A 20,447-nucleotide genomic window follows, 5' to 3' on the forward strand; every position below is an offset into this window, starting at 1 on the left:
GTGAGAAAGTGAAAGTAGTTTAAACTGTTACCATTTTGTGTAAATACACATCTAGACATCTGCCAATAGATGGCGCTCACAAACTGTTTTCTAATGCTTGTCAGTATTTTAGTAAAAAAAATTGGTAGCGATATAGATATAGGCTATATATATATATTTACGTTCAGATATATATGTTCTTATAAGACCTATCAAATGTGTTGATATTTTATTAAATAACAGTTCATTATTATTTTTTGTTATTGCTATACCAGGCCCTTATTAGGACTATGTTTCCCAGATTATTTTAATGCCGTATGCCCTTCTTTTTATGAACCACAAAAAGATAATTTTCTTTAAAAAAAATGGTAATGAATGAATAGCGACCAGCATCAAGCTTTTTAAAAAATTCGCAAAAGTATCACAGAATGATGCAACACGTGTCGTATATTCCAAGTGTTTTGGGGACAATGCTGGGTAAAGCCTGGAATACACTAGGCTACACGACTTTTGCTCAGGTTTTGAAAGTCGTGCAGTGCATTCCAGCCTTAAGTTAGGCTTAAAAGGTAATTAATTGCTTGCTACTAATTACATCTTCAACAGTGTAATAATTAGATTACTCTAACTACACTTTCTAAAAAGTATTGCATTAGGCTACTTATTAGGCTACTAATTACTTTTTAAATTCAATATCAACCTCGACCAGTGGAACAATATAGACATGAAACTGCTGTTTTAATTCATTCAAATAAACAATATAGCCTACAGTTGCAAAAATTATTCTTGAACTGACCAAAGTGTGTAAAGGGAGATGGTTACATTAAAAACATATATTTTAACATTACGTTTTGATGTTAAATCCATTATTCTGTTATATAGAATTGTTCTGTATTTTTAACAGAAGTAACTAATTCAATTAAGTATGAAGTATGTTTTGTTTTGTTTTGTTTTTTGAGGTCCCCTCGAAAACGAGATGTTACATCTCAAGGGGTTTTCCTCTTCACAATAAAATTTGAAATTACAGAAAAAATAAGAGCAATCTCTTACTTTTTCAAGGAAAAAAGTAATTAAATTAGGCTACAGTATCACTTAGTAATTAATTACACCCAACACTGTCTGATCCGCTCCATTTAGAGAAGGCTATACAGATGATCAGAGATAAGGAAAACTGGGTGAAGTGAGCCAAACTGAAAGATTAAAGATTAGCCAGAGCTGTGGAGGAGAGACTTAATGTGGCTTAAAGTCCTAAAACTACAACCAGGGACAACCAATTTCTCTTATCTATTGCAAAGATAACAACACCATGATACAAGTGGAAAGACAATATTCTTAAATGTTCTCCCCATAGAGAACAGTTTTATAAAAAATTAATTCCTGGCTTCAGCGAGAGACTGACACCTGTTCTTTATTATCTGAACTAAATTACAGGCGAGTCACACCAGATACTCCTACCTGTTTTGCATGTTCTTGCAATTTGGAAACTATTTCAGGGAAAACGAAACCTAGGCTAAGTGTAGAAAAGCTGCTGTATGTATCTGTCTATCAGTTCTACCGTACAGTGAAATGGCAGAAGCCCGTATTTCAGTGGCTCGGGATCAGTTCAGCTGTTCAATCTGTCTGGATCTACTGAAGGATCCAGTGACGATCCCCTGTGGACACAGTTACTGTATGAGCTGCATTACAGACTGCTGGAATAAAGAGGATCATAAGAGAGTTTACAGCTGTCCTCAGTGCAGACAGACCTTCACTCCAAGACCTGTTTTAAACAAGAATGTGGTGTTTGCTGAAGTGGTGGAGAAACTGAAGAAGAAAAGAGTCCAAACAGCTCGTCCTGCTCTCAGTTATCCTGGACCTGGAGATGTGGAGTGTGACGTCTGTACTGGAAGGAAACGCAAAGCTGTAAAGTCCTGTATGATGTGTCTGGAATCATATTGTCAAAGTCACTTTGAGTGTCATGAAGAATCTCGTTCAAGGAAACGACACAAAGTGACAGATGCCACTGGACGACTACAGGAGATGATCTGCCCGCAACACGACAGACTGATGGAGGTTTACTGTCGCACTGACCAGAAATGTATTTGTTTCAGGTGTGTGATGGAAGAACACAAAAATCACGATACTGTTTCAGCTGAAGCAGAGAGGACAGAGAAACAGGTATGAACTGAAAACACATAAACTGTGTTGATTCTTGAAGTTATGCCAATTAGGCAATTAATGATGACATTTTCACACAATAATCAAAATTGTAATATTAATAATTCATTCATTTGCACTGAGTCCATTGAGGAGGATTAGAGTTATTTTTCGTTCCTCAGAAAAAGGTTGGAGAGATACAAGATCATTTCCAGCACAGAATCCAAGAGAGACAGAAGAAGCTTCGGGAGCTCAGAGAGGCTATAAAGACTCACAAGGTGAGACTCAGGCTTAACAAGTACCCTACTTTCACCAGTCAGAGCTCAGTGTTAGACGAGTTTCCAGTTCTACTGTAACCCACTGTGTTTAATAGGCTGATGTTGAGTGAAAGTTCTGATTGTCTGTGTGTCCTAACAGCGCTCTGCACAGGCTGCAGAGGAGGTCAGTGAGAGGATCTTTACTGAACTGATCCGCTCCATTGAGAGAAGCCGATCTGAGGTGACACGGATGATCAGAGATCAGGAAAAGGATGCAGTGAGTCGAGCTGAAGGACTCTTGAAGCGACTGGAGCAGGAGATTGATGATCTGAGGAGGAGAGAAGCTGAGCTGAAGCAGCTTTTACACACTGATGATCACATACATTTCCTACAGGTAACAGAAATCTGATCAATAGAACAGTGCAGTGGTCATGCAGAAGTTTTTTCATTAGATACAGACTTATTTTCTCATTTTACTGTAACATAACTATGATTTGAGCCACTAAAATAACAATTAAAATGTTAGATCCTTTTGCTTTACCAGATCCCATCATGAGATGTTTTTGTGGCACCTAAAATCAAGTTTTGTCTAATACCCCAAAACAGTAAATCCTCAAATCTCTGTAACAATAATAATAAAAAAACAGCAGGCTAATACAAAAACAAGATTATAAACAAGCAAATAAAAAACATTTGAAGAATTGCTGAAGAATACAAATTGGAAAATACAATGGAAAATGACTGCTTAACAACATCATCATGATTCATGTGACACTAAAAACCTTGAGTTATGGACATTCCCTTATCTCTTAACTTATAAAGACATAAAGACAACATAGTACGCAATATTCATAACACCACCGGACAGAATTCCTGGCAATTGCATTCCAACCAACTTCAAAACAACCGTTGGTTGGAATGTTGTCAGGAATTCTGTTAGGTGTGGTTATATTGTGTTCTTACTATAATAATTTCATTAACTCTACCGACAGTTTTTTTGTAGATACACATGAAATTTCCCAATGCTAGATTTCAGTTTCGATACCACACCTAAAACTACTAGCCTAACTAATATAAAGTTCAGACATTATTAAAGATAAAACACTAGTAGTAAAATATGAACAACTGAACATATTATAAGTAATACAAAAATACAAATGAATTAAACAGTGCTTTAAGTTGTATATGCTAAGTATTCAGTTACAGAAATTGGATAGTCTTCAGTGTATAAATGAAATATAGATTAATCCTTTTAAAGTTATTCAGTCAAGAGCAGTGAGTGTTTTTCTGTTTGTCTTTTATTGTTTGATTAACATTAATGAAACAGACAGCAGCAGGAATATTAGGCTGCTGTCACTTTAAGAATTAATTCACTTAAGACAAGAACATAAACAGCATAAAAGGAAAACTCAATTCAGAGTTCTCCTGCTATCTGAGAGGTGGCTTTCTGTGCATGTGCTTCAGATGTGTGTGCACAGCAAGTAGCAAATTGAATGGTTTAAAGTTGCTTGAAAGTTGCTGGATGTACAGAATCACTACAGATTAATTTGGAAAAATAAGTGTGATACAAATCTTGGGGAGGATGCTGGTAAAACGTTTTTGTGTCTTTGTATCTTTAATGTTTCTGTTTATTTATTTTCTCTAGAGTTTCCAGACTCTCTCTGAACCTCTGGAATCTTCCGGCGTACCCAGAGTTACCAGCAGTTCTGTCCACCTTTATAATGATGTGAGAAAATCTGTCTCTGAACTGAAAGACAAACTGGAGAAGTTCTGTAAAGAGGAGATGGAGAAAATATGTGGTCAAGGTAAAGCGGCAGAAACATTTACTTAACAATTTAGAATACTGTTCCATCATTAATGAATAACTACACAGAAACAAATGAGTTACACATTCTAGTAACGACTACTAACTAACAAGAAATGAATAAGTAAGTAATAGCTTGTTGAATGTGGTAGTTCACTATTAGCTAATCAATAACTACTATTTTTTTTTTACCTATACCAGGGGACTACTACTGTATACAGGTTCATAATTAATGTGAATAATGCATAATGTATCATTAATTCTAAAGTAAAGATCATAGTAACCTAATACTTGAGGAAGGACTCAAGTATTACCAAATTCTTCAGAAGGAATCATTTAGATCAGTATTCTAAATTGAAACGCATGATAACTCTAGTAATGACTAAGTCATTGTAAGCTTTTGAGGTTTTTGTAAGGTTTTGGATAGTAATGACTCAGGTGTTACTACATTCTTCTAAATGAATTACTAATTTCTTGGATCAGTATTCTAAAGTGAAGATCATGGTAACCCAGTAGTAATTGCTATCAAAAACCTGAAAAGCTAGCAATTACTTCAGTCATTATTAGAGATTTATCATGCTTTTCACTTTAGAATACTGATACAAATAATTAGTAATTCCTTTAGAAGGATTTAGTAACACTTGAGTAATTACTAGTGGGTTACCATAATCTTCACTTTAGAATTATTTATACATTATGCATTATTCACATTAATTATGAAACTGTATAGTCCTCTGGGAGGTATGAATAAAATAGTAGTTATTCATTAGCAAATATTGAACTTCCGCATTCAACTAAGCTTGTTAATCAGAGTAGTTAAAGGTGGGATCAGTAATTTTGGAAAAACACTTTTGAAAACTGTCTCGGACCGACTACCAAAACACACTTGTAACCAATCAGAAGTAAGGGGCGTGTCTACTAATGATGGGAGGAGAGAGCACTCAGTGCACACAGCACAGACATTAGCCGAACGACTATAGAAAGAGAGAGATGGCAGCAGTGGCGGCTGGTGATAATTATTTTGGGGGGGGGGGGGGGGGGCGCATTTTTAAAATGCAATTGGGGGGGCAAAATACAAAGCAGAAACTAAAAAGCTATTTTGATCTCTTTTTATTTACATTTCAGACCAACAAAGTAGTAACAAAAAGCATGTTTCCTACTTGAACATAATGTTGCTCTCCTTTATACAGACCCTTTCCAAAAATTAGAATATCATGGAAAAGTTAAATTATTTTAGGAATTCTTCAATGTGAAACTAATTTTATAAAAAAAAAGGCTGATTGCTTGCAAAGTGAGATATTATAAGCATTGATTTGTTATAATTTTGATGATTATGGCTTACAGCTTATGGAACCCACGAAATCAAATTTTTGGAAAATTAGAATATTACATGAAATCACACTGTAGTAGTTACACAGTAATCCTATGGTCATTGAACCAGGTTTTGGTTATTTTGGCAGTGTGGGCAGGTGAAAATCCTGCTGAAAAATGAAAATCATCTTCATAAAGCTTTTCTGCTGAAGGAAGCCTGACGTGCTCTAAATGTCCTGGTAGACGGCTGCATTGACTCTGGACTTCCAGGACATTAGAGCACTTCATGCTTCCTTCAGCAGAAAAGCTTTATGAATTGCATGGCATCTACTTTGTATTCTTCATAAAGCAATGTTCTATGCATTTGTCCCTGTCAAATAAATATTAAATAAATAAAACTCATGCTAACTTAGTGTTTAGCTAACTTAGTGAAGATTATTAGTACCAGACAAAAAGACGACGTACGTTATATGTAAAAAAAACTGCACATTGAAACATATGTTTGCGATGTCTGCCATCATATTCCTGTCTCTCTTCAACGTCTCGTAAGTTAGCATGTGTTTGTTGTTGTAACGTGGCTGTTGTACAGTACTGCGAAGCCCACCGTGTCAGAGCTCATCTGCTGTCAGTCAATCCTGCATCACCATGGCGCACACACTTAACGTTACCATGCTTCGTCCTCTGTCACTTGCCTGCTGCTGGATGTGTAAATCTGGTTGTTCCGGTCCGAGATCCTTAATCTTTTTTTTTCTTCAAGCGAAAGTATTGAGAAAGGGTTTTTTTTGTAAATAAATAACAGAATTTGGATTAACTGCTGCCATTGCGTAATAAAAAGTGATCAGCGTAGACATTCTCTGGTAGTAGCAAGCAAGGTTGGTTATTTTCCGCCGGGAACAGTTGAATGACAGGTGACGAGAACCAATCAGATTGGATAAAATAACATGTATCCAATTATGATTGGCCAGGGACGCAACGACTTGCGCCCCGAGGAGGATCTTTAAGAAACCAATCAGAGACCAGCTTCAGGTCACATGCTGCCCGAGAATTTGTGTACTCACATAGACACCCATTTGTCCGGCGTCCCTCGCCCATGAAACGTATTGAAAAACATAGTAAATAGTTAATCGATTAAAGACAGTTTTTATTACATTCTGAGGCTCTTACTACCAGCCGGCACATGAGTAAACTATTATTATTTTTATTTTTTTTCATTTTAATATAATGTTTTTACACATGTTAATTTCTGAAATGTTGATGGGGGCGGCGCCCCAGCGCCCCCTATGGACAAGCCGCCACTGGATGGCAGATAAAAAACAAAAGAGGATAATGTCTGCTGAACTTCAAATTAAAAAGAAGGCTTACGATCAGGCAAGAGGTAGAAGTCGTGTTAATATCTGAGAAGCTTACTAGCGCAGGGGAGAACTTAAGGAGTGGGAAAGGCCTAACATCAGACGCTGAGTTTGCTTGAATTCTTGATAGAAACATTGTTTAGCTTTGTTTCAAATAACTAATACTGTATATGCTGGCCATTGCTTGAATATGCTCGTGTGTCATCTTTGCTTGTTTTTTCATTTGCGATATTATAGTCGTTCGATTCAGCTATGAAAAAGACACATTCATTTCCACACCATAAGCCTGGAGCGTCTGTTTCAAGCATCGGCTCCCAAAGTGTGTCTGAAAAGTAAGATAATATACTCCTAATATATGTTTGTTTCCTTTGGTTCCTCATTTAGTGATCGATATCACCCCCTAATCTTGTTATAGTTGTAAAATATTCGTTACAATGACTGTCGTGCTCATGCTATCGAGTTGATAATGATAACTTTGTGGGTGTTGAGCGTCGTCTTCCACTTGAAACGGAGCTGAACCATTGACGCATTAAAACCTATTTTTTACAGTCTATGGTTAAAACACACATTACTACTAAAACACGTTCGACATGGATTACCATAGTAACACATTGCTTAATAAGTTTCACTTATTGACCCTCGACCGGCAGGTACAGCAGTCGTTGCCTGGGTTAGGGTCGCGTACCCAAGTGTGGGGTGGAGCTATCAAATTAGGGGTGAGATCATTTTGGGGTGGGGCGTGTTTGTTTTGGCGATTTCAAATATCAACATTGGCCAAAAACTGCTGATCCCACCTTTAATAGAAGTTACTAGAATGTTAATATTTTGTTACTAATTTGTTCTGTGTAGTTATTCATTAATGACAGAACATTATTCTAAAATGCTATCTACTTTTTGTATAATTATTAGAATTGTTCTAATTAATTGTGTTATTTTCCTAGTAACATACATCAACATCATTCCCAATAATGAACCCAAGACTAGGGAGGAGTTCTTACAGTGTAAGTCACTAACACACACAGAATGTGATAATTGACATAAAAATTTATGATTTTTCAGAAACAGGTTATGAAACCAAGATATGTATTCACAATACTAACTTTAGAATAGGTTCTATATATAGTTTTATCAAAGTTAAGCATGACTGTTGGTTTTAGAAGGTTTTGTGTTAGGGATGTTGACTTGTTTTTGCACAGCCAAAGCAAAATGCTATAGTCCAGACATATAAGATATACAAGTAGGGCTGCAACAAACGATTATTTTGATAATCGACTAATCTAACGATTATTAGAACGATTAATCGACTATTCATCGATTATTTCGCTGACTAATCAGTACTTTTGGAACGATTATTCAGCCTTTTCAATTAGCTAAAACACTGAGTTATACATATTCTAACTATAATATATATATATAAATAAATCACTTCAGCTTTTGAAATGGTTGTTTTAATGAACTTTGAGCAACTAAACAGGTCATTCTATTTAAGTTTTCAGATTTCTGTCCAACTCAAATCACACACAAATGCTCTCTAAGCAACATTGGTTAAATATTCTGTTCACTTTAAATAGAAAAAAATAAACAAAAAAAATTATCAGCTGCATTACAGACACACTTAAACTGCAAACAATTATTATAAGAATTTTTTTTTTTTTTGATATGACAATTGAGCTGAGCTGACAGAGACATTCTCATTCACCTTTTAATTTACAGTATAAAAAAATAACTGACATGATATTCTTCATAACATCTCCTTTTGTAAGTCTTCATGAATATGTAACAAAATACAGGCAAGGGATAATACTGTAATAACGTTACCTAATAGAGCTACAATAATAAAAACAGCCCTGACTCCTAAGCTCGATCAAGCTTTATTCTATGCAAAAATAAATCATCACATTACTGTAATTATATTATTATTGTTAATATTATTGCTATTAGTAGTATTGCATTCTCTAAAAAGAGATTTACTGCTAGTTATTTAGCTTCAGCTGGAGAACATTCACCTCTCACTGGCTCGTCTTGTGCCGGTGTGTTTCCTCTTTAAGTGCTTTAACATGCATGTTGTGCTCCCGTGAAAAGCAAGTTACGCCTTGCATGTATTGCATACGATAGTTTTGTGAAACTTTACACACCTTGCTAGTTCGGATTCGTTTGCACTCCGTCATAATTCGCGCTGTGTTTTCTTCTACCGCAATAGCATTTGTAACGGCTGCATTACACTCTAGCGCTACAGCGCCGTAGCGGTCAAATCCCGATATTGCAGGCCCTTACATTAGGTCACGTGGGATCAAACGACTACTCGACAACAAAGATATTTGTCGACAATTTTTTATTGTCGACGTTGTCGACAATGTCGACTAATCGTTTCAGCCCTATATACAAGCTATAGAGCTCAACTTTCAGTCTTTTCAAAATTTGAGACTGTTTGTCATGGGGACTCATACATCTTAACAATATTCAAAACGATATGCAATATTTTGAATATTGAAAGTTTAAAACAAAATTCAGTTTTAGTAGACCACATTCTTTTGAGTGTGAAGACAACATACTTTTATGAAAAGGTTACATGACATGGTAATAATGTGGCATTTTATCAACAAATAAAGTAAATAAAAGAGAAAATAAATATAGATTTCATCTTTTTTTACTATACTGAACTGAATCTATTTTTAATGTTATAGCATTTTAATTTCACCACCCCTGGAAATAAACAAACTCAGACTCATACAATGCATGTATGTACAAACTGAGAAACAAATTGAAGTTAAATGATTATGTGTTTTCATCTTCATCAGATTCCCGTCAGCGCACTCTAGATCTAAACACAGTGAATAAACATGTCCATCTGTCTGAGGACAAAACAGTGGCTACTTACACTCAAACAGAGCAGCCGTATCCCGATCATCCGGACAGATTTGATGTTTGGCCTCAGGTGTTGTGTAGAGAGAGTGTGTGTGGACGCTGTTACTGGGAGGTGGAGTGGAGTGGTGAGGTGACTATATCAGTGTCACATAAGATCATCAGAAGGAAGGGAAAGGGTGGAGATTGTTGCTTTGGACTAAATGATCTGTCCTGGACATTGTCCTGCTCTAAATCCCGTTATTCATTCTGTCACAATAAGGTGAAGACTGAACTTCTTATATTCCCCAGCTCCTCTAGAATAGGAGTGTATGTGGATCACAGAGCAGGAATTCTGTCCTTCTACAGCGTCTCTGACACAATGACCCTCATCCACACAGTCCAGACCACATTCACTCAGCCGCTCTATCCGGGGTTCAGGGTAGGTCAGAACACAAAAGTGAAACTGTGTCATCAAGGGTAATAGGGATTTTACAAATAATGTTTTCATATTTGTCAAGAGTGAAATTATTTATTTTCTTACCATTTATTTAATTAAGTTCTTGCTGGTTGAATATTACTAGAAATGATTACAGGCTTCTTAATTACATTTTAATTTACATTGTTTAGCAAACTAATATAAGAATGTATGTAATGTAGCAACAATGACTGGGAGTCAATACTGGGAGTAATAAATATCAGTGCATGGTGTGTTTGTGAATCCTCTTAATATCAAATGTCACAATTTAAACTGCTGTCATATAGATTTTAGATATAGATTTCAAGTGCTTGTTTATGTATTTCCTGAGTTTAGTGGATTAATACTGTTCTTTCTGATTCCTTCATCGTACATATTTAATATACTCTTGCATGACAATGTATAATATCATTTTTACCTTTACCATTTTTATTTGCTCATGTAGACAATTATTTGTTCTGTTTTATTAAATATAACAATCATTTTCATAATATAACAACATGCTTTTTATACCATTTCCAGCTGTGTGAAATATTAATAAATTATTTGTTGGTTTAAATGTCCAATTTAAAACTTTTAAAATGCAGCAACCAAGCAACCAGACATCATTCACTTTAAACAAGATTTTTGTACCAACGTATCGCATGCAGCAGAGACAATTTGCAATCTGACCAAGTTAAGCAGGGCTATGCAAATGATGCAGCCAATGGGATTTTAACCCTATAGGTAAAGTCAAAGAAAAGTCAAATATTTTGGAAAGTGATTAGCGGGTTGCTAATATTTGTCTCTATTGTACTCATATTTACATTCTTACCTCAATTTTCCCCAGTAACACTTATTCACATCTTTTACATTTGCATCTTTCCCCATCAAATACCTTGTTAAAAACTCAAAAGATTCAAACAAACAACCAGTATCAACGACGGCAAACAATGAGATATATACTCTGAAAAGAAATAAAATGTCCACACACAGTGTGTGTATATATAGGCTATATATATATATAACGTTGCAACGTTTCGATCGATCAGGCACCTGGTGCCTAATTAAGATCTGATCTGTCAAAATGTTGCACTGTTCATAAATAAATATAGGTATGCTGTATATGGAGCTGTAACTTCAGTGAGTGGAGTGCAGACATTTTTGTTTTTTCCTGCACCTGAGTCTAATTTGGGTATAGGATGTGCACACCTTTTTGTAATTTTCGACTCTTTATTGTGTAATGGTTTAATATATGTCTGCTGAATGTAGTCCATCATCCAGTCCCGAGAGACTGACACCTAGTGGATGTTCTTTATTATCTGAACTAAACTACAGGTGAGTCACACCAGATACTCATACCTGTTTTGCATGTCTCTTAAACGCCAGGAAACTTTCAGTTCTTATTTTCAAAGATAACGAAACCTTAGTGTTGTTAACCCACTGTAGATTTCTTTCTATCTTTGTGTTCGTGCATTAAAATGGCAGAAGCCAGTATTTTGTGGGATCAGTTCAGCTGTTCAATCTGTTTGGATCTACTGAAGGATCCAGTGACCATCGCCTGAATAAACAGGATCGGAAGAGAGTTTACAGCTGCCCTCAGTGCAGACAGACTGTTGTTGTGCATCCATCGCCAGTAAATACCTCTTTGTTTGTTTACATTTTTGTCTTTTAAGAATACAATTGCATTTGTTCTCCAATTCAACAAATGTTAAAAGGTTGGCTCACCAGCAGGTGGTGCAAGCGCGATTAACGAAGACCAGAGCAACAGTTAGAGCAAGAAGTCATTCATTTTAAAAAAACTTTACCGAGCAAGCGGTAAGTATTTGTGACGATTATCAGGGCCAGTATACGTTCACCAATGAGCCAAAACATTATGACCTAATATGCGGTTGGCCATCCGTGTGCTCCCAAAACAGCTCTGACCTGCCGAAACATGGCCTCTACAAGACCCCTGAATCAGGCAATGGATCTCAAGATCCTGGAAATCCAAAGAATGTGTAGTAGGCCTACCTGGAGGATTACTTTTTCACACAAGTAATGCAAGTTACTTTGTTTTCCCATTTACTGACTGACAGCTCTCCTGTCCCCATGTTGACAGAAATCGGGAGTAAAGTGCAGAAGCATGGTGTGCGCTTGCCGCTTTGTAAACAATTATTGTAGTTCTAGACCTAATGCGAGCATTTACTCATTTCACTTGAACAGAAACAGATTCAGTATTCCTCCAAATGAATAAAAGCAATTAAATGCAAACTCAAAATACTGTATTGCGCAAACCTGCAATAAGTAAATGTTAAATAACACAAAATTTATATAACATATTAACCAATGTCTTTGCTGCTGATCTTCCGTGATACAAATCAACTGTACTAATCAGCAAAAATGACTTCAGATAATCATCACATTTGCTTATTTTATATATTGCTGAAGTAAGTGCTTTGAACTTTCTTATCCTGCTTCCTATCCAGAATGGCAGCACTAGGTTAGTAGGTTTGTTTGAGAGGCGCCCTCTGCTGTAGGCTACAGGTGTGAATTTGCATTTCCTTCAGCCTGAGGCTTATTCATTTCACTTTTGGTGTGAAAGGGCCTTTTTTTGTTTGTTTTGTTTTTTTGGCATAAAAACAAAAAAGCAAATCTAGACCAGGTGAGAAAAAGTAACGCAAAAGCAACGTAACGCATTACTTTCCATAAAAAAGTAACAAAATAACCGAATTAGTTACTTTTTTTAGAGTTTAACGCAATATTGTAATGCATTACGGTCACGTTAACTAAAGAAAACTAAGGGAGAGGACTCAAGTGCAGAAAGAATGATTTATTAAATAAAAGAAACATAAAATGAAACAAAAACCCACAAGGGGGAAAACATGATATCAAACAAAACAACAACTTCAAAACCAACACATACCGGGGTTTCACAGGAAAGCAGGAGACGTGAACAAGACAACGATCCGACAAAGACTGCAAACACAAAGGAGCTTATAAAAGGGACAAATCAGGCAGATAATGAGGGAACAACAGGTGGGACAAATGAAACCAATAATGAGATAACAAGGAGGGTGGGGTCAAAACAGAGACAGGAACACAAACACCAAATGTGCTACACGAGACAGGACAGACATGTGACAATTACTTTTAAAAGTAACTTTCCCCAACACTGCTCATAAGCAACAATCATAAAACAGTCATTGATCATTGAATAACTTTATACTAACATGTAAATTCTGTATCATTTTGTCTTGTGGACTGTATATAAATCAGTTATGTGAAATGTCTAATTCAGGACAGTGCTAAAAATATAAAAGGTAATTTTTATGATCCCTCTTATTTTTTTAATGTTAAACATCTTGGCGACCTAGCAAAATTCTGCTTGGTGGGTACTATCTTATGAGCACAACTATATATATATATAAGTGCACAAAATATATATACACAAATATATATATATTTGTGTGTAAGTTATGTTTGGAATAATAATTATTTAATTTCAATTCTTTTATCAGTTTTGAAAGCAGTGTGTTAGTGTTAGAAAAAATGTGCTGCAAATAGTGTCTTGCAAATGGTGAAGTATGACAAAAGTGTTCTTGGATTTTGGAAAATGTGGTCATTAAATGCATTTTGTGTGAAAGCAATGAACAATTATTCACAGTTTGGTCCTCAAAGACTTCTGTTTCGCTGAATGTGTGAAGAGTTTTGAAAATGTGGCTTCAGTATTGAATGGTGCTTGTTAGCAATTGAAAAAAAAAAAAACAGAGTAATGGGTATTAGCAATTGTAAAAACTGTGATTAATTTAAGCCACAATAAACTCACATTATTAATTTTGCTCAGTTTCATAAAAAGATTCACTGACTCATTTAGGCCATCAATACTGTTCCCATATACTTTCATAGAAAAATCTAACATCATAACAAGGATGTTATACAGCTTATATTACCAGTCTGTAGTAAGACGATGTTTGGTGTTCAATGTTCAAATGATGTTTTGGTGTTCAATGTTCAGAGATGTTTGTCAACTTTATTTGCATAGTGCACTACTCCCACACTGAAGTCTCTATAAACCACAAGCGCTCTATGCCCTGGAGTTAGGAATCATTTTTCTTTACTTTGAAAGCTGAAATTTTACGTTGTTTTTCACTTTTTAATTTCTGTATTTTTTTCCCCAACTATTTGTCTTAACTGACAGACGTGCAAACGTGCAATGGCTCAGTTTTTATCAACATGCTTCTTAATTTTGATATCAGCACAACTGGGGAGTATTTCTCCTTACATTAATGTAATCTCCTTACATTAATGCACTATATATATATATATATATATATATATATATATATATATATATATATGCATATGTGTGTATTTATATAGGCCTATACAAAATGATTATACGCAGAACACACATATATTATGTAAACACAAACTTTTATTTTGGATGTAATTAATCGTTGCTATATATTAATCTTGTAACTATTCTATATGTGCAGTGTTCTCATATTCACATCATATTATCTTTATAGGTCAAATCATCTGGTGTGTTTGAGTTAAAGGTTCACTCTTTCACATCCAACAGCAGCAGTGTGTGTAAACAGTCCAGAGAATGTAAGGGTTTTTGCCGTGTTTGCCTGAACCACACGCAGGGTGTCTTTTCATATAGGCTGGCATGTTCAGATGGCACTGGACTGACAGAACCATTCAGCACAGACCAGAGCTCCATTTCCACTAGTGCACCAATAACTGTGCCCTTTAACTTCAAGTGGCCGGTGAGTAGCTCAAAGTGAATGAACATTGAAAAATATAACAGATTTAATATCATGCTACAGTAGGCCTACATAGCATAGACTTTGCATAGGCATACACAACAAAAGTCATTAACTGACAGATAACACTCAAATAGATCCTGGAATAATCACATCTTTCTCACTAACGCTTAAAAGAAATGTGACTGCGGTCAGAGTCTTTGTTTATCCAATCAGAAGACTAGCCGCTTTCTGCCAGTAAATCATTTCACGGATTCAGCCCATGGGAATCAGGAAGCGGAGAAAGGCAGTTCTCAGATTGTCATGTGAGAACGCTATCGAACTTGCTACCATTGTGTTGATTTTGGATTTGAAAACTAAAATCAAAATTCCAGTATAAAGTAGATAATATATATAAAGCCTTGTGAAGCTCTGAAAAAGCTTTCCTTTAATCATGCAGGGAAGCATCGACAACAGTTCCATCTGCTGATTCGTAACATTTACAGTAGCCGTAAAGCCGATAATTAGGCAGGCGATTTGTTCCAAAACATTTTTTATTATGGAGGATGAAAGTCTCTTCACATCTCGCAATCACTAAGTTAAGCTTTGGAGCCACTCTGAAGAGAGGGTGTGATCTTATGCTTTCAAAGCTAGCTCACTATTGCTAGTCTCTCTGAAAACCGCCTACCCTACCTTTAATATGTAGGCTATGTGATTCTTCTTGTAGATGCCATTTCATATACATCAGAGTTTAGGCTACATCATAAACAAACAATAACATGCATTGGAGCCTTGGTGTCATATGTAACACAACTAATGTAAAGTTAAGTTCACTGTTCGTGTTTGCAGATATATATTTTTTTTATTCTTACCTGTGACACCCAACGCGACAACACGACAGCCTAAACTAACACTCCGTTCTATTTCTTATTAACGGTCTTGCGCTACATTCGACAGTACAAATGGATTTAAGCGCCCAGTGTAGCACAGTGTTACAAAATTACTGTCATTACAGGGAACTGTCTCAGTGATAATTGAAGCCTGGAACACAGAGTCCTCCAATGATCAGTCAACAGGTATGCCCCTTTTTTCTATTTCAAATTTTATTTACAGACCAGTTTTTAATAATGCATTTATTGTTTTTCAGAGAATCTAAATAGTATGATAAGCCACTTTGTCACAAAAAGAAATATAACTATTGGCGAGAAATGGTCCCAGGATGTGCATCTTGGAGAGCAAAATAAACTATGCTTTTCCTACCGCGTAGTGTGTGATAAATTCTATCATGGCAATGAGTGCTCTGATTTCTGCCGCCCACGAGATGACCCGTTCGGTCACTTTAACTGTGACGCCGCTGGAAATAGAATTTGCTTGCCGGAATGGAAAGGCGAATATTGTGCCGAACGTAAGAGTTTTTTTTTTTTTTTTTTTCTCATTAACATCAAAACAACCTATATATATATATATATATTTTTTTATTTTTTTTTATTAAATACATATATTTTATATATTTTCAGCTATCTGCTCATCTGGCTGTAGTGAGGAACACGGTTATTGTGAGGCCCCTGGTCAGTGCAAGTGCCGCCTTGGGTGGCAGGGCCCCCGCTGTGATGAGTGTAAACCATATCCAGCGTGCAAGCATGGCACCTGCCAACAACCCTGGCAGTGCAATTGTGACGAGGGATGGGGTGGGCTGTTCTGTGATGCTCAGATGTCTGAATTCAGAAATTCAGTGTTTTCCTGGTTGTTTTTTCATTTATAATAGGCTGCTATGGGGAAGAAAACATCTGAAATACAAAAATACAATACAATTCCTATTTTCTTTTTCCAGGACATCAAAAATTATGATGTCCTGTTAACAATAAACAGTGTTTATGGCAAAATGTGACATTATTATTAAACTGTTTAAAATTGTGTGACATCAAAGAGACATTTCAACAGCAAATGTGCTCTATAATACAGAGAACAGGTAAATGTGTACCCATCACACCCAAGTTGTATTATGCTATCATGACCCTTGCTGGTAGTGTCTGCCTTCTTGTCTTTGATTTTCTCTTGTCTTGCGGCAGAATCATGACAGGCCCATGTTTCATGTGCAGCACATGGCCATTTGTTTGGCCATGTGCTTGCGTTGTCTCGTCATTTACCCCGCCCCCTTGTTATCCTCGTTTTGTCATTATTGCTTCACCTGTTGTGTATCATTAGTTCCCTATTTAATCCCCTCTCGTCTGCTGTCTTGGGCCGGTTCATTGTTAATCATTGTGATTCCTACCTGAGTGTTCCATGTCATCTGCTATCATTCATTGTGAGACTTTGTTCATTGTGAGTACCCTGTCAAGAGAGAGTTCTGTTTCTGTATTAGCTGTTTATTTGTAGTCAAGTTTTGTCAAGTCATAGTTCAGTTTAGTCACTCGTAGTCCTGTCTTGTTTTGCCCCCTCGTGGGCTTTGTTTTCCCCGTTATTTGTACAAAATAAACCTTGTGTGTCCTGCAATCTGTCTGCGATTGGGTTCATCCTTCAACCACATAACAGGTAGATGTTGGAAGTACATCTTATGGCTGCAAAGAGCATCTTTCTCCATTGACAGTCATTAAAAAATATATGTTCATTCCGACAGAATTTTTGCTGGCAACAAATGGATAGTGAATATTTAATTTAATATATTTATATATAGTATATATTCACTTTAAAATACAAGATGCTTTACCAGGGACCTTTTTTGAAGGCTCTCGAGGGTTAGTTCATACAAAAATTAAAATTCTGTCATCGTTTACTCAACCAGTAAGACTTTCATTGATCTTTAAAAACACAAATGAAGATATCTTAATGAAATTGGAGACCTTTCTGTCCCTTCATTGACAGCCTACGCAACTACCTCTTTGACGTTTCAAAAAGTTCATAAAGAGATCGTAAAACTAATCCATATGAATGGAGTGGTTTAGTCAATTTTCTTTAGACATTGAATTTGGGCTTTTATTCAAATAAACAAACAAATCAACTCACACATGAAATATATGTGACATGTAGGTTATAACTGCAATGCGATATACAGCAGGTTATTTCTTAGTCGCCAATGCTAGCAAAGCAAATCTTTTTAATCCCTGATCAATCACAATCATTTGTTGCACAATATTAGAAAACATCATACAATAAAAAAAAAAAAAAAAAAAAATAATAATAATTAAATAAAAATCCAGCAGGTTTTCCTTGTATTGGCTTTGGACACAGTCACCTACATTTTGTGTTGTAATGAAACATTTAATGAGTCCATGTTTCCAGTTTGGGTTAAACTGTACTTGGGATTGTCACCGGAAAGATGGGAGAGAGGAAGCTGCTATCCACATTTACCACTCATTCATTTTTATCAGCATGCTTAAACCTGTATATAGTACTATTATTCATAGAATCTCTGCAGATGACAGTTTCACTGTTGGTCCTAATTAAATTGACCCCAAATAGAGCGGCTGAGTGAATGTGGTCTGGATACAATCATAAAGTTTCAAAATAATCCGTAGGAAACCAATAGGGCCTTCACCCTTTCAGGGCTTGGGCCCTAATAAATATGTTCTTGGGCTTCAGTTAGAGGCACTTTTGACTTGAAATCTTGAAAAATTAAACTTCTTTAAACTTTGTTGGATCTATGCTAAACATGACATTCTCAGCACTTAAGATTTGCATGACAAAAGTTTGGAATCACTATGATTTAAGAAACGTATACTTTAATAGCAAGAAAGGATGGATTAAATTGATCAAAAATGACAGCAAAGACATTTATAATGTTTACAAATGATATCTATTTCAAATAAACACTTTTGAACTTGCTATTCATAAAGAATCCTCAAAACAGAGCTGTATAATGATTTCCACAATTCATAAAGCAGCACAACCATTTTCAACTGTGAATGTAATCAGAAATGTTTCTTAAGCAGCAAATCAATATTATAATGATTTCTGAAGTGTCGTGACACTAAAATCTGGAGTAATGAGCTCTGCCATCACCAAAAAAAAACAAAAAAAACAAAACATTTTATAATATTCAAATAGAAAACAGTTTTCCAATATTACTGTTTGCTTTTTTAATCAGATAAATGCAATCTTGGTGAACATAAACAAAGAACCACACACCAAACTTTTGACAGTAGTGTATATTATATCAAAACCAGCACAAGCACACTTTTCAATCAAAACATTTAAAAAAATCTAATTGTTACATTATTTTGCTAATATGCATATTTGTAAATATAATTTTTTGTGATCATCAAATTGGTTGCTTATTCTATTCGGTAAAAGAATGTGAAGTGTTTTTCTCATTTACAGCCTACTTGTACCAAATTACACTTTTGTCCATACTATTTTGTTTAATCCAAATTGTAAGCTACTTGTAATGTATTAAAGCAACACATTCATGCTTGTGTGTGTTCTTAAGTTAAGTAGCTTATATTTACAAAATGAACAAGAATTTAAGAAAAATCACATCAGGATATACATATATAAATATAAACTTGTTAGTCCACAGATACATTTATGCAGGTATATTTCAGTTATTGCATTCAACAAATGACAACGAGTAAAAGACCGTTTTAAAGCATCGCGAGGTATAAAGGTGTATACAATGTATACGACTTTTGAAGCTTGCTGTGCTTTAACCTAAACACAAAGTGAATGCCTGCAATCATTCAGTCAGGGACGAATGCACAAAACGTGCAAACTAATAAAAACATCATAAACGGTTACGAAATGATAAACAATTAAAGTGTATGCATAAGTTCGTGCGACACTAAAACTATTTACCTATTTTTGTTAAAAATATATAATCCATTAAACTTACTGAGACAGGCCTACAAGGAAGAGTGTGAACTAAAATTCTCAGTTCCAATCGCATGTCCAGGAAACTCATGAATATTCATATGCTCCGCCCACTGAAACTCTCGTAACAATTGGCCCAGAGGAAGCCCCGGAAGTGACAGTGGAAACGCGGCTAATGATGTAATGACTGAAGTTCTGACAGAACTGGAAACATTTCACATTAAAAATTAAACTCACCTGATGTGTCTACACAGCGTCTTTCAGCACCCGGAGCTCCTTCTCTCTTTCCTGAATTTTCTGCTGGAACTTTGTTACCCAAGGATTTCTGTATAACAGATAACAGCAAACTTCAACAATCCTCCCACAATTTGAACAATCCTCAAAGGGATAGTTCACCCAAAATAAAAAAATATGACAATTTACTTACTCTCATGTTTTTTTCAAACATGTATGACTTTATATCACAAAATATTTATATAAAAATCTCCTTGACATTATTTTCCGTATAATAATAGTGAAAGAACTAAATCCATGCTTATTTTTCTGGCCAAAATGACACAATCTTCTGATATCATATAATAACTTTGTGTGATTTTAAGTCAGTGAGAAGGACCTAGCTAATGCTCACAAATCTGTTTTTATAACAGTAAAAGCTCTTTTCATGTAGTCGCGATGTTATATTGTCATGTTTATAAAACTGATAAAAAGAAACATAGACCCCGCTTCGTTGATAGTATAGCCTATGGGCTTATGTTGAACTTGTACATTCTTGTTCAAACA

General features: G+C 35.5%; 1 protein-coding gene and 1 long non-coding RNA gene across 2 annotated transcripts; both read left to right on the forward strand.

Annotated features, from left to right (window-relative positions):
- The first annotated feature begins 6 nt into the window (after positions 1–6).
- Positions 7–10,715, forward strand: LOC308696481 (tripartite motif-containing protein 16-like). The gene is made up of 6 exons (XM_081375230.1): positions 7–2,133; positions 2,295–2,390; positions 2,530–2,763; positions 4,015–4,174; positions 7,775–7,834; positions 9,632–10,715. The coding sequence occupies exons 1-6, from the start codon at positions 1,543–1,545 to the stop codon at positions 10,156–10,158; spliced, it is 1,668 nt and encodes a 555-aa protein (XP_081231356.1). The 5' UTR covers positions 7–1,542; the 3' UTR covers positions 10,159–10,715.
- A 3,492-nt stretch (positions 10,716–14,207) lies between these two features.
- On the forward strand, positions 14,208–17,352 carry LOC308696483. Its single transcript, XR_014030825.1, has 5 exons — positions 14,208–14,381; positions 14,643–14,885; positions 15,877–15,937; positions 16,009–16,266; positions 16,379–17,352. It is a non-coding gene; the product is annotated as an uncharacterized lncRNA (long non-coding RNA).
- Positions 17,353–20,447: the final 3,095 nt, after the last annotated feature.

The sequence above is a fragment of the Scardinius erythrophthalmus genome, assembly GCF_964197995.2.
Source record: "Scardinius erythrophthalmus genome assembly, chromosome: 9".
Classification (NCBI taxonomy): domain Eukaryota; kingdom Metazoa; phylum Chordata; class Actinopteri; order Cypriniformes; family Leuciscidae; genus Scardinius; species Scardinius erythrophthalmus.